General features: G+C 39.2%; 1 protein-coding gene and 1 long non-coding RNA gene across 3 annotated transcripts in view; one reads left to right on the top strand and one right to left on the bottom strand.

The window, feature by feature from the left end:
• Positions 1 to 7831, bottom strand: part of LOC113037124 (arf-GAP with coiled-coil, ANK repeat and PH domain-containing protein 2) — a 45724-nt gene extending 37893 nt beyond the window's left edge. For both annotated transcript variants that reach the window (XM_080289606.1, XM_080289605.1), the window contains exon 1: positions 7425 to 7831. In XM_080289606.1, the coding sequence (XP_080145732.1) occupies positions 7425 to 7477 (53 nt within the window). In that variant the 5' untranslated portion in view covers positions 7478 to 7831. The remainder of the gene's footprint in view (positions 1 to 7424) is intronic.
• Positions 6232 to 11369, top strand: LOC113037125 (uncharacterized). The gene is made up of 3 exons (XR_013901703.1): positions 6232 to 6617; positions 10654 to 10759; positions 10904 to 11369. It is a non-coding gene; the product is annotated as an uncharacterized LOC113037125 (long non-coding RNA).
• The last annotated feature ends 1690 nt before the right edge of the window (positions 11370 to 13059 follow it).

Here is a 13059-nt window from a genome sequence, read left to right as displayed (position 1 = left end):
ACATACACACAAACACGTGTCGGCATCGTCAACAAGATGAAGTCATTATTTAAAGATAAACGCTTACTAGCTTTTGGAAATTCTGGTGTGGGATTGACTAAACATCAAGGCCAGCTTCACATTTGGTCTTCCTATGTCACAAGGAAGTAGCAGGAAGGAAACGCACTGATGAGAAAGAGTGGAAACTCCAGCATTTTCACTAGACGGTGGCGTTAATGTGATCCACAGATTAATGTGCTCACACACAGTTAGGTCAGTAGGTTTTTTGGATAATGACTAGTGGTGCAACGGATCACGGTTGATCCAAAATCCGAACCCACTCCACGGTTCGGTACGCATGTGATCCGAAGAGTCGAGAAAAAAAAAAAAAGTATGTGTATAGTGCGTGTGTTGGGTCTGTCAAGCGATAGTTATGGCCAGCGCTAGCGATCCAAGTGGCGGAGCAGAGGAGTTTGCTGCATTTAAGCAGCCCTTTGCTGCCCAATCCGACCGGGCTAAAGCTATTACAAAAGCTATCGGGGTGTTTAGCTGCAGACGGGAGGCCGTATTCCGTTGTGCAAAACAAGGGGTTTAAACTGTGATGAACGTGCTTGAGCCACGCTATGATATCCCGTTGCTTGTCCACTTCAGTGTGACAAGATCGTTCCAAGCATGTATGAGCAGGAGAAGTTTAAAGCTATGGCTGAACTGTCCCAGCCATCTTCTGTTGATCAAACTACAAATGGGTCTAGCTCCAGGGCAACGGAAAGCCACGTGACTGGGACCGCTCGTTGTATCACAGCGGAGTGGTAGATACAAAGCCCTGTACTGCCCTATAGATTACATTAGATTAAATGAAACTTTATTTATCCCTCGGGTGGGTTCCTCCGAGAAATTCAGTTTCCAGTAGCACAGCACCGACAGAAGTTGCAGAATGTGAGCAGAAATACACACATATATAAATACAGAGTATACAAAAGGGATAAATAGAATAAATAGGAATAAGAATACAAGGGAACGGCACATTTCAAGTATTGTGAGTCTATTACACCGTTGGATATTAACAGAAACTATTGCACAGTGAAAAGGCACTACAGCTTACTTGTTCCCCCCTCCTTTGTCCCCGTTTCCCCTCCCTCTCCCCTCCAGCAAGGAGTTAAACAGATTAATGGCGTGTGGGACAAAGGACTTTTTAAGTCTGCAGGTCCTTGACTTTGGGAGAAGCAACCTGTCACTGAACAGACTTCCTCTGGTTGTTTATGGCCGTGTGCAGAGGATGCAGAGGATGCCCAGCATGGTCCATAATGTCCATATTGCACCTTAATTTGTTTTTATATAAGTGCGTGGAATGAGTCTTCAGTTGAATGTTTTTTAATAGGCAAAAAATACTTAAATAAGTAAATGGCGAGTCGAATTTGTCTTTTTTTTTTTTTTTTCTATTTTTGCTGATCCAAAAATTGATCCGATCCGTGACTTGAAACCGTGATCTGATCCGAACCGTGAGATTTTTGATCCGTTGCACCACTAATAATGACACATGTTTAGGAATTAAAGTCAATCCCCATTTACATTTTCAGTAACTAACATAATTGTTGATCTAATGATTATTTTTTAATACTTAGATAAAAAAAACAAAACGTTGCAGTCAGCAACTGCCGGAGGTGTAGAAACCATGGACATTATCCCTATGACTGTGAAGTGATGTACAATCAGCTTTTACAGCATTTGGCTGAATCTGAGTAGAGAGTATAAACCTGTACACTTCAAAGTTAATCCTGCTAATTCTATCAGCAGTCACATCTCCAATAAACACTAGTGACCTGGTTCCACTAGCAGCCGTACATGCCCATGCCACAGCATTACTCTCATGATGTTTGACAGACCACTACTTTGGCTCCTTCTCCATACTTTTTTCTTTCCATCATTCTGGTGCAAGTTAACCTTCATTTTTTTCAGGCTCTTTTAGATGTTTTCTGCCAATGTCTAAACTGGTCTTGTTGATCTCGAGTGTACCCAGAGGTTTGCACCTTAATGTAAACTCTCAAAGTCACAGATCACCCACAATAGTTGTCTCACAGCTGGCCAGTGCATTCATTCTTTTAAAGAATGAAATAGATTGTTAATGTGGCCACTCCTTAATTATTTACTTTATTTTTAGTTTGGATTTCAGCCTAAAGAATACTAAAAGCCTCCTGTGAAGATCCCCTTTACTTGCATTAACAGCTCACTGAGCCGTGAATTAATTATCCAATCAGTTTTGAGCCACTGAAAATAGGTGACTGTGTATAAAACTAGCTGTGAACCCCTAAACAATTATTACAATACTAACTCTCTAATATTAACTGACTATTTTGCATAATCATATGTTGATTGTTTGAATTAAAATCTACTTTAATGATGTAAAGATGGCAACACTACAAAAATTGTGCCCATGTCCACAAAGTTACAGGTTTAACTGTATTTGCTGTAGACGAGGGGAAAACGATATCATCAACAATCATTGTTCAACAATATTATGTATTTGGAGAGCTATAAATAATAATTATAACAAAAGTATTTTCTTAAGGACTTACAGAATATTCTCTCATTTAACAGATCAATCACTTATAGACAGTGAAAAGCCTGCCTCATAAAAAAATCCAGAGTTAATAATTATATACCGAAGGCAATGTGTAAAATCCACAAAATCTGAGGCTTTGAAAAAGCATTTTTAGAGAGATAAATTAACAACAGCTTCTCTCTGCTTCATCCTCTCTGATAAAATAATTGTATACTTGAAAGTTAAAGTATTTACACGGATATTTATGTGATATAAAGAGCAGCCTCAGTCCTCACATTTCATTCATTTTAATTGGCTTAATAACCATTAAAAGGAAATGGACCAGAGCTTAATTAAATCAAACTGCAAATAGCCCAGCATGATAACAAGCCCACAGGTGGACTCCCATGGGAAGCTAATCAGGATGTATCGCACTGCATGGTCACACACCCAATCAGAAGCACGTACTCGCGTAATAATGATTAAAAGGGACGCAACAACAAGGAGAACTTTTCTGCCACTTACAGAAATTACCTCACCGACAACTAGTCTGAAAACATTTCCATCATACTATAATTTTCTTGATGGGATAATTTCTTGTGTGTCCTATGTAAAAAAACTGGAAACATTTCAGTTTTACAGATGTTATGATCAGTTTAATAAATGGAGCCTATAGTATCCATAACTTTCGAGGTCCTTAAGCTACCCCCACATTGCTTATTTCATATAAAAAGACACTACAGATAATTGCTTTTGTTGGGGACATTGCAGAGTGGAACAGCATATAAAATATGTAAAACATCTGTTCCTATACTTGTGGAGAGAAAAGCTGCTGCACTCTGGAGGGAATTTTTAACTATCATACTTGAAGAGGAGCCAGGAAGCTCTCGAGTCCAACATCTATTCTCAAGTGGAAAACTAGGCTACTAGGGTTTACTGCCAAAAATACATAACTTTTTTGCACTAGTGAACCTCTCATGCAGCCCGAACACATGGTTTACAACCAAAGACAGTTTCTCCAACAAAAATGAGGATGAAAAAAAAACAAAACAAAAAAAAGTAAGTGGGGTGTGCCAAAATACCACTTAAAAACAACCCTCTCTACATTTGGGGGCTCCATATTCTCCAGCACCAAGTTGAAAGCAAACACCAAACTGGAAACAGATGTTGAGCAAGTGAGAGCTAATTCACGCTGGTGCGTATTACATGTTTTTATCCATACTCTGTGTCTCCTGCGTCGTCGTCGTCTTCCCTGGCCAAACACAACGAGAGGGGGGTTGGATAAACGGCAGCAGAGCTGCGGTGGTCGAAGTGGAAAACTATGGTGCAGTAATCTCTAATAACTATGGAGCAATGATGAACCTACAGCAGTGTTTAAGTCAGGAAATGCTAACTGATGACTCATCCAAAAGGGGGGCAAAGGTCACAAAAAAGCACAAACAGAGACAGGGCTATATTGTTACCTTGCTCAGACAATCATGGGAAGTGGATGTGAATTAGATTAACAGAATAAAACACAAACTGGAGTTTTTAGACAAAAAGTAACGACAACATTTGTCGAGTTCTATGTGTTGTATCACATCTGCCCATACAGTGGTGTTTCCTACTCATAGATTTTACCTCATCACATACATTTGGTGACACATTTAAAAACAGTCCTCTTGCTCTCATTCTGAAAGTTCAGTTGCTGCTAGCCAACTAACACCGACCATTCCTGTCTCATGTTACCAGCTGACTCACGGGCCAGGTTGCCGTGGCGGCCCTCAATATGATTCAGCTTTTTCTACTGCAAGTCTCTCATCCCACAGCCTCCAGCCCCGCCAGTCTGAGCTGCAGCTCAGCTCTGGAGATCCACTGTCAGCTGGATGCATGGGCGTTTCCATAAGTTTATAAACCAGGGTGGGACAGAGCGGGCTAAGAACAAAATAGAGGTGCCGAAAGGAAATCAGAATATTTGATGAGAAATACAATCAGTGTAAAAAAATTGGGATAGAAATTGTCCAACTGAAAGTGGTGCTGCACGAAAGTTTAAACATAACTTTATATTTGATAACTGTTTGTTTGTTTGTTTTGCAAAGTGGAAAAAAAGTATGCTGGCTTTTTACTTAAGTAAAAGTTAGAATCCTGCTTAAGCAGCTTAACAGTGCACAGGCTGTAATATCAAAACACACTGCCCTGACCAAAAACAACCCCCCACAATCTCTAATATTTCATTGGATCACCTTCAGCATTTGGTGTGCTTATGTCAAATGCCTGAGTGTGTCAATGTACCATTTCCACCAGGGAAGAAAAAAACTGGTCACTCAATATATTCAGCTATTCAACTGACCTCAATTTTTGGGTGGTACATGATGATGCTGATCCCACACCTAGACCAAAAGTAACAGTATCCTAGACCAATGTAAAGCTCTTACACTTTGCTAAGTAAAATCCAGGTGTTCACCCAAACTAAATGTGTTTACCATTTAGAATGGCACTTGTCCAAATCATTATGACTTTAATGTTGCAGCTGTTGACTTATTATATTTCATAGTTTGATCCATAGTAATGCAATGCTTTGGTTTTAGTGTGGATTATAAAGCTGGCATCCAAAATGTAGAACAGTAGAAGCACCAAGCAGCATAACATAGAAATAACTGGAGAAAAAAAACCTGCTAGAAAACTACTACGAGAAAAAGTACTATAGTGAAATCATTGAGTTAAGCACTAAGTTACGTTCCTACAGGTTCTATCCATGATGTCCTTCAGTGGTGCAAGATTACATGTACTCTGGTCAAACAGCACCGACATCGGTGGCACCGGCAAGTTCAGTGCAACCGATGGCAAGTTCAGAAGTCCTGGAGGAGAAACTCACTGCTTGTTGTTTATTTGTCACAAACTAGGCCAAGTACTTTGCCTGCTGCATCCAAACCCCTCCAAGAATTCCCTCAATAAAAGTGATAACTTTTATACTTTTGATAGGGACAGGCAGAGAAGCAGAGTTATTTACATTTAAACAGACAGAACGAGAACTACTGTAAAGTCTAATGATTAATTTTGACTTTAGGTTAATGTTTTACAGGATTAATCAACAGATTCTTTGGTCTCCAGAAGTCAGAAAAAGAGCACCTTTTTAAAGCCCAAGGTGACCCCAAACGAGTATATATTCATCAAACATCATCTAACTGATCAACAGATTACCACTTTCCACATCTTTTGTGCATTTGTTTTTGGAATAAAGCAAGGACAAGGTAATGGTGTCATTTAGGTGCTGTAACAGGTGCCGCAGCAAAGTTACAGGTCAGAGAAAGGTCAATCACACACCGCCTCAGTGCCGGGAAAAGCAAAGCTCTAATTAAGAAAAATAAGTGCCAAGCCTTTTTATACTGCTGCAGCCTTGCAATGAATTACCTTAAAAGATGCTCGGACCTGGCTCATGATGATGACTGTTCTTATTTACTAACATAAATAAAAAAAAGTCAGGCAAGTCTTGTATACAAATGAGTGACTTTCAGTATTTCAGATTCTGCTGGATATACATCGCAAACAAAGCCTCTGCACTCCCACTGAACAGTTTCCTTTCTTTGTTTGAAAAACTGCCTCGCTGACATAGAAAACTTCAAACTGTATGCAGTGACTCAGCGCTCTGTTATCCACAATCAATGAAAGCAAACGTAAGTGTGATGACGCAAAGAGGTGAGGGCTTCAAAGCCTGTGGCAGCATGCAGCACCTCGAACACCTCAAATACCAATGAGCTGACACACTAAGCAGCACACCAGTTAGAGCGCTTTAATAGTAATAATGTGTCCAATTTAAAACAGTGAGTAAAAGGGAGCAATCGTGGTCACACAGCCTTAAACCAGGCAACAACGACCGACTGGGACATTTCCCCTTTGTTCAGCCCTATGAATACAATCCTAAAGGAAATGCTCAGTCTCAGAAAAACAACAACTGCAACAACAACTTTCGAACATCTGTTCCTCGTTTTTGTGAGAGAGGATGTTGCAGCAGCAGCAAGGGAGCGCGAGGGGCTGTGCAGGGAGGAAGAGGGAGGAAGAGGGGAAGATGCTTTTTGTCTCAAAACACTGGACAGTTCAAGGCCACTGTTAGAGGAGGGAGGTGAGAGCCATTTTTACACAAATTTCAGAAGAAGTGTGTGTGTGTGTGTGTGTGTGTGTGTGTGTGTGTGTGTGTGTGTGTGTGTGTGTGTGTGTGTTGGGGGGGGGGGGGGGGGGGTGATTTCAGAAATGACCACACGGAGAACACGTCACATGGACGGTAACACTATTTTTAAAGTCACCAGTGATTTGTCTTTTTTTCACTGATCAGCTCGTAACTGAAGGAGGAAAGAAGCTTACTGCTTACGCTACTAATATGTCTTTATATGGAAACGATCATGAATGTGTCAGGTTACTTTAAAAGCAAGATAATGAGCGGACAGTGAAAATAGACATTGGGTCTAATTAGAAATATAAGTGTGATCAAACAGAAAAGTGAATTACAGATGCAGTGCTGCGCACAGTAAACACAAAGCTGGCTGTCATGAAAAAATACACTATTAAGCAGGGTCATGCCAGTCAAGGATCCTGGGACAGACTCTAATCTCTGCGTTCATATTTAATGTATTTTACTATGTTTACATAATTTATATTGGGGGTAAAAACAGGCGCTGGAGCAGCTTTCCACTGCACCACGACTCTCAGCGAGTCTCTGTTTGGTTTCCTCGTCCCAGCAGCAGCCTCCCAGACTGGCCCCAGCTCTCTTAGGGACAAAAATAGAAAAGTAGCAGGCGACGAACAGCTAGCTACTTACTGCTGATTGGCGTGAGGGTTTAGCAGGCGGCTAGCCGTATACTTTTACCCCTGAGATAAATAAATAAAAAAGCAGCGGACGGGACAATAAAAAAGCCTGGCTGTCATCACTCACCTGAACCTTGGGGAGTCCTTCAAACACTCCTCGAAATCCACAGTTATCTTCATTTTTGCTGCAGTGGGTGAAGCCGCAGACCTATGCTCTCTTTTGATTAAAGGCAATAATCCAGGCTGAGTCTTTCTCGCTAATTAGCTTGTTTGCTAACGCTGCCGATTCTCAGTCCGACCAGCTGGCTCCACTCCGTCACCCCCTCTCTGCTAGCCAGCTAGCCCCGGAGGCCAGCAGCTACGATGAAAAAGTGGCGGTAATGCGACCATAAACGACCGTAACGTTGAGTGTGGGGACTGCAGTTTGAGGCGGAAGGGTCAGCGTGGAAAAACGGAAAGTGTCGTCCGGTAGCTAGGTCATAGCAGCCAGCGGGAGTGGAGCGCACACACTACACACACACAACTCCGAAGATCGTCTGTCGTGGTCAGAGAGGGATCCACCGGCCAGTGCGCATGTGCCCCATTGCTGAGGACGTATTGAAATGTAATTCACAAAATAACGCGCAAGGCAGGAATATGACAACTATATAACAACTAATAACTACTCATGAAAGTTCATTACTGACTTTTTTAATAAGGTTTGACCCAACAATCCTTGCTATTTCTACATAAGCGGTAAATGAATAAACTAATTCACAAATAGATCCAGTAATAACTAAGAATATAGGATATTATTGCATCCTTCAAAGTATCTATAATATTCACTGCTGTGGAAAAAGTATTTATCTCCTTTTTACTTTCTTATGTTAATTTATTTAATTTATTTATTATTATTTATTTTGCATATTTGTCAGACTTTCGTGTTTCAGATCGTCAAACACGTTTTAATATTAGACAAAGATAACCCAGGAAAACAAAAAAAATGCAGTTTTCAAATGATTATGTCATTTGTTAAGGGGGTTAAAAAAAACTACCTGACCTTGTCTGACAAAGTAAAACAAAATAAGAGATCTCAAAAAGCAGCACATCGTGCCAAAATCCAAAGAAACTCCAGAACAAATGAGAAACTGGCATTTATCAGTCTGGAAATGGTTATAAAGTCGTCCCTAAGGCTTTGGGGCTTTAGCAAACCATGGTGAGAGTCATTATCCACAAATTAAGAAAACTCTGTCAGTTTTCTTAACCGCAGTCAGGACTTAAATGCAATTGAGATGCTTTAGCATGACCTTAAAGTGTGGACTAAAAAATCCTCATCGTGAGTTGTTGTAAATGCTTGTTTGCAGTTCTTGCTGCCCGGGGTGGCACAAATAGTTATTAGGTAACAGGGAGAGGTAGGTTTGGATAACTTTATTCCTCTTGATAAATAAAATGATTATTTAAAGACAATTACTCAGGTTTGTTTAATATAAAAAAATCAGATTATCTGAAACATGAGAAAAAAGTGGGAAATATGCAAAATAAGAAGAAGAGGGAAAATACTTTTCACTGCATTATATATACATTACTCTATAAAACATATAAAGACACAGTTCGAGAGAAACAATGTGGGACACATTAGTGATGCTGGGAGGTGGTCTGACATTTTCAAATAAACAGTAACTTATAAATAAAAAAAACAATAAACTGTGCAGATGGCAGGCTTGGTATTTAGGATGTGAATAGCAAATATATTTTAATTTAAATACAACATTTCCAAGGATAAAAGCTTAAATATATTTCAAAATTTATTATTAATCTTTTTAACACATACATGTGCTTTATATTTCATCCTGTGAGAAAGTGAAAATAAATCTTTCTCACTTTCCTTTCCTTCAGTTTTCTTGTACTCTGCACTCAAAACATTCTGTGCAGGACATTTGGAAATGAAGAGATATTTTCCCCTGATTATTACCAAAGTCCTTCTCATTTAAAGTCTCTGATATTGCCCTGCTTCATACTGTCACGTGCAATGGTCCCAAAGAGCTTTTCCTTTTGATTTTCTTTTAGGAAACCACCACAAGACGTAGCCATCAGCCCACAAATGATAAGCTGACTTTAGTATCTTTAGTAACTTTTAATTTAACTGCTTTTATGTCAGCAAAATTAAACATAATTGAAGGTTTTTTCAATAAGTTTAGACCCATTTATCAGTGCACCCCTAATGAAGAGGTAATGTAATGACACAAATCAGTGATGTGGATTTAAAACACACTTTAACTGGAATATAACAGAAGTACAAACTGTTCTGATAACACGTGGAAATCACTGTGACTTATAAAGCATCTGCATGTTTTTATTTGACAAAATAACATAAACAAATTTGGCTAATGTAGCATAAATCATTATGATTCTCTAGTCTGCTCACATATACTTTATTTTTTTAGTTTGTAAAACAGAAAAAAAAATCCTTTTATGGGCAAACTGGGCTTCAGTGGTTGTTTACAGTACAGCTCCAGATCAATGTCCAGCTGCAGGCTTTACTCACTTTGAATTATGCTATGAACTGATATGGATCCGTTTATATCTTTTATTCACTGTAACATTTAACTTTTGGGTGACGGCATAAAGACAGAGAAAGAGCAAAATAAACCGGAAGTGTGGACATGTAGTCAAATTCACCAAAAATTATAAAGCTGTAGCTTTTGTTTTACCCAGATTCATTGACGATGATTTCACTAAGCACTGTGCTGTACTGTAATCGGTTTTGGCTTTGCAACCTGCTCTTCTAGGGTTAGCCTCGGGTTTGATATCTAAACCTAATTATTCTCAGACATTACAATAGGTCATCCAACTGCTTAGATTGCTTTTGAAGGTGACACTGTAATGTGTATCCAACTGAACTGAGTTGTGCAAATGCAAAAAGGGCTGATTATATTTGCAAACAGCATATTCCATTAATTTTATTTACAAGGCACTGCTGGCATCATGAATGAGAGCTGAGCTCCCCTAAACGTTTAAACTTAGAATCGCCACTGGTTCACATTTCCCGCACCTGCAATGTGCACAGAAGGTGTTGCATTAAATGTGTCCATGATTTCCCTACAGGTGTGACTGATACAGCTGACTAACTCTTGCCAGTATCGTGTTTTATGTTGGAAACCAGGCGTGTGAATGATAAAGTTATATTAAAATTGACGTTGAAGCTTTCAGACTGTTTTAATAGAAAATATTTTTATATAAATGAATTTATATGTAAAGAAAATATGCTCTGCTCAAAACAGACTCCCTGTTTTTTCTAGTTTGGCATAAAATATGAATCTTTATTATTATAATTATAAAGCAATTATAATCTTGCTGGTCCATAACCTCGAAAACAGGCAGGAGTGATGGCTCTTTCATCGCCGACACGATCTCTGAGGTGGACGGGATGTTCCCCACTGTGCTTTACACTTCAAGTACACGAGCACTCCTCCACGAGAAACAGTGAGTGGAATAATGAGCACTTTTCCCCGGGAATGAAAACAAGTTCGCCTGCCTCGATTACAGTACAGCGACACTTTGAGGCTGAATAGGACCTCAGATGATGCATTTCTTTTCTTTTTTCCTTGCCGGAAACACACACACCAGACGAAACACGCAGAATAATCCTTTGCACGGAGAATGTCAAGCTTTATCCTCTGAGAATGACTAGAAATCCTCCGGGAAGATGAGATGTTTTGTGCGACAGCGCCATCTGGTGGCAGCCTACTGTTAAGAGGGTTTGTTTTTTGTTGTTTTTTTTTTTTGCTTATTTAAAGAAAATCTGTATGGCACTAACTTTAAATATGCTTGAAATAATTTCATTGTTGATATATTTTATGTGCTTTTTTACTTTTAATTTGTTTACGCACCATTAGCTCAGTCATTATATAGTGAAAGTCAACTGTGATGGGACTGTAACATGGTTAATGTAAAGTAGATCACCTGGAATCAGGCAGAATATCTGCTTCAGCTTAATGGAAAAACAGATTTTTATCTGTGCTATAATGCAGTGCAGACTTCTGAAATAAATCTGGGGTTGTTGGGCAGCAATAAAGTACCTTAACGTTAAAAAGCAGACCTGAAGATTTTTTGAATATTGCATATACGCACTAGTGTTAGGTACACCTGTTTGGCTGCTTGTTTTCTAATGTCTAATGTGCTAATCGCTTAGTAGCAGCTTAGTCCATTTATCCATGCACGTCTGAGGATCACATTTGGGGAAAAAGGCAATGTTAAGTGCAACGTCGTTGTTGGTACTCCGGAAGCTGGTCTGAATGCTTAAGAAACTGGGAATTTCCCCATACAACCATCTCTATGGTTAACAGAGATGAATTGCTCAATAAAAGACTGGAAAAAACTTTGCCTGGTCTGATGAGTCTGGTCATTGCTGACACATTCAAATGGTGGTGCCAAAATTTCATGAAAACATGGATTCATTCTGCCGCGTATCACTACAGGTAGTAGTGGCATCATAAATGGCTTCTTCCAGCAGGATAATGCAGCAGGTCAAAATAGCTCAAATCATCCCAAACAGGTGCGTTAAACTAATAACAATAAGTTCCCTCCACTCAAACAGCTTCCACAGTCACCAGATTTCAATCCAATCTAGCATCTTGGTGATGTGGTGAAAAGGATTCACACCACGGATGTGCAGCCAACAAATCTTCAGTATCTGTGTGACGTGATCGTGTCCACGTGGACCAAAATCTCCAATGTTTCCAGCACCTGATTGAATGTACGAGGGGGAAAAAGCAACTGTGTATTGCTAATAAAAAGTCCAGTTAGGTTAGAAGCTTCAAATATCTGCGAAGTCATTGTTAAGTATTATAACTGAGTTCAAGAGACTTTTTTTTTTTTTTTAAAATGGGTACTTTTATTTCTGCCAACTTATATGAGGACTACTTGGGGGAAAGTATGTTAATGGAATGGACACATTTATTTCTTAAAATATGGATTTTTCTACAGCTTTTTCTTTTAAAAAAACAAAAAAAACAACAACAAAAAAAAAAAACTAGAAAAACTAGAAAAAAATCTTTAAAAAAAATTGGATGACCTAAAATGGCTTCTCTCTCTCTCTTCACACTCATGTCAAGAGAAAAAGTTTAAACACCCAAAAACTAGAGGACCAAACAGTTGTGTGAGCTGCAGTTAAGAAAAGCTGTGTAATTTGTGGCTTTAATCAGACAGACACACGTTTAGTTCAGATTTTCTTGCTCCAAAACAAACCACACGACAGGAATTCCTAACAACGTGTGTTTAATGGTCAGAGACAAAAAAAAGAAAGGAAAAAAAATATATAGACAATCTGATGATGCAAAGAACATGCAGTCTGGTAGTTTAAAAAAAAACAAAACAAAGTACAAACACAGATTCAACATCCATGTCACTCTGAGACAGTGCAAAGTCGTGGGGCTGCTTAACAGTCTATCATCCTTAGAAAGCAAACCGGGGGGGAAACAAGTTGTGCGAGACACGGGAAACAAGCAACGGGGCATATCATGTTCATTTTACACACATGTACAAAGATACATGAGAGGCACGTTTTCTTTTGATGGGTAATAACCACCTACGGGGTCATCGTGTCAGATTTTAATCTTGTCCTTTTTATCTAAGTGAGAAGATGAAGTCCTCTGAACTCTTCTATCAGTCTATGGATTCAGTCATCGAAGAAGAAGAGCTTCTAGAGAACATCGACTTCCTGTTTCCTGATGAGAACCCTTTGATAATTAGCTGCTCACTTTACAGAGTTTCTCTTAGAAGGT

Source organism: Astatotilapia calliptera, chromosome 15, assembly GCF_964374335.1.
Source record: "Astatotilapia calliptera chromosome 15, fAstCal68.1, whole genome shotgun sequence".
NCBI lineage: Eukaryota > Metazoa > Chordata > Actinopteri > Cichliformes > Cichlidae > Astatotilapia > Astatotilapia calliptera.
This window is presented reverse-complemented; position numbering and strand designations above follow the sequence as displayed.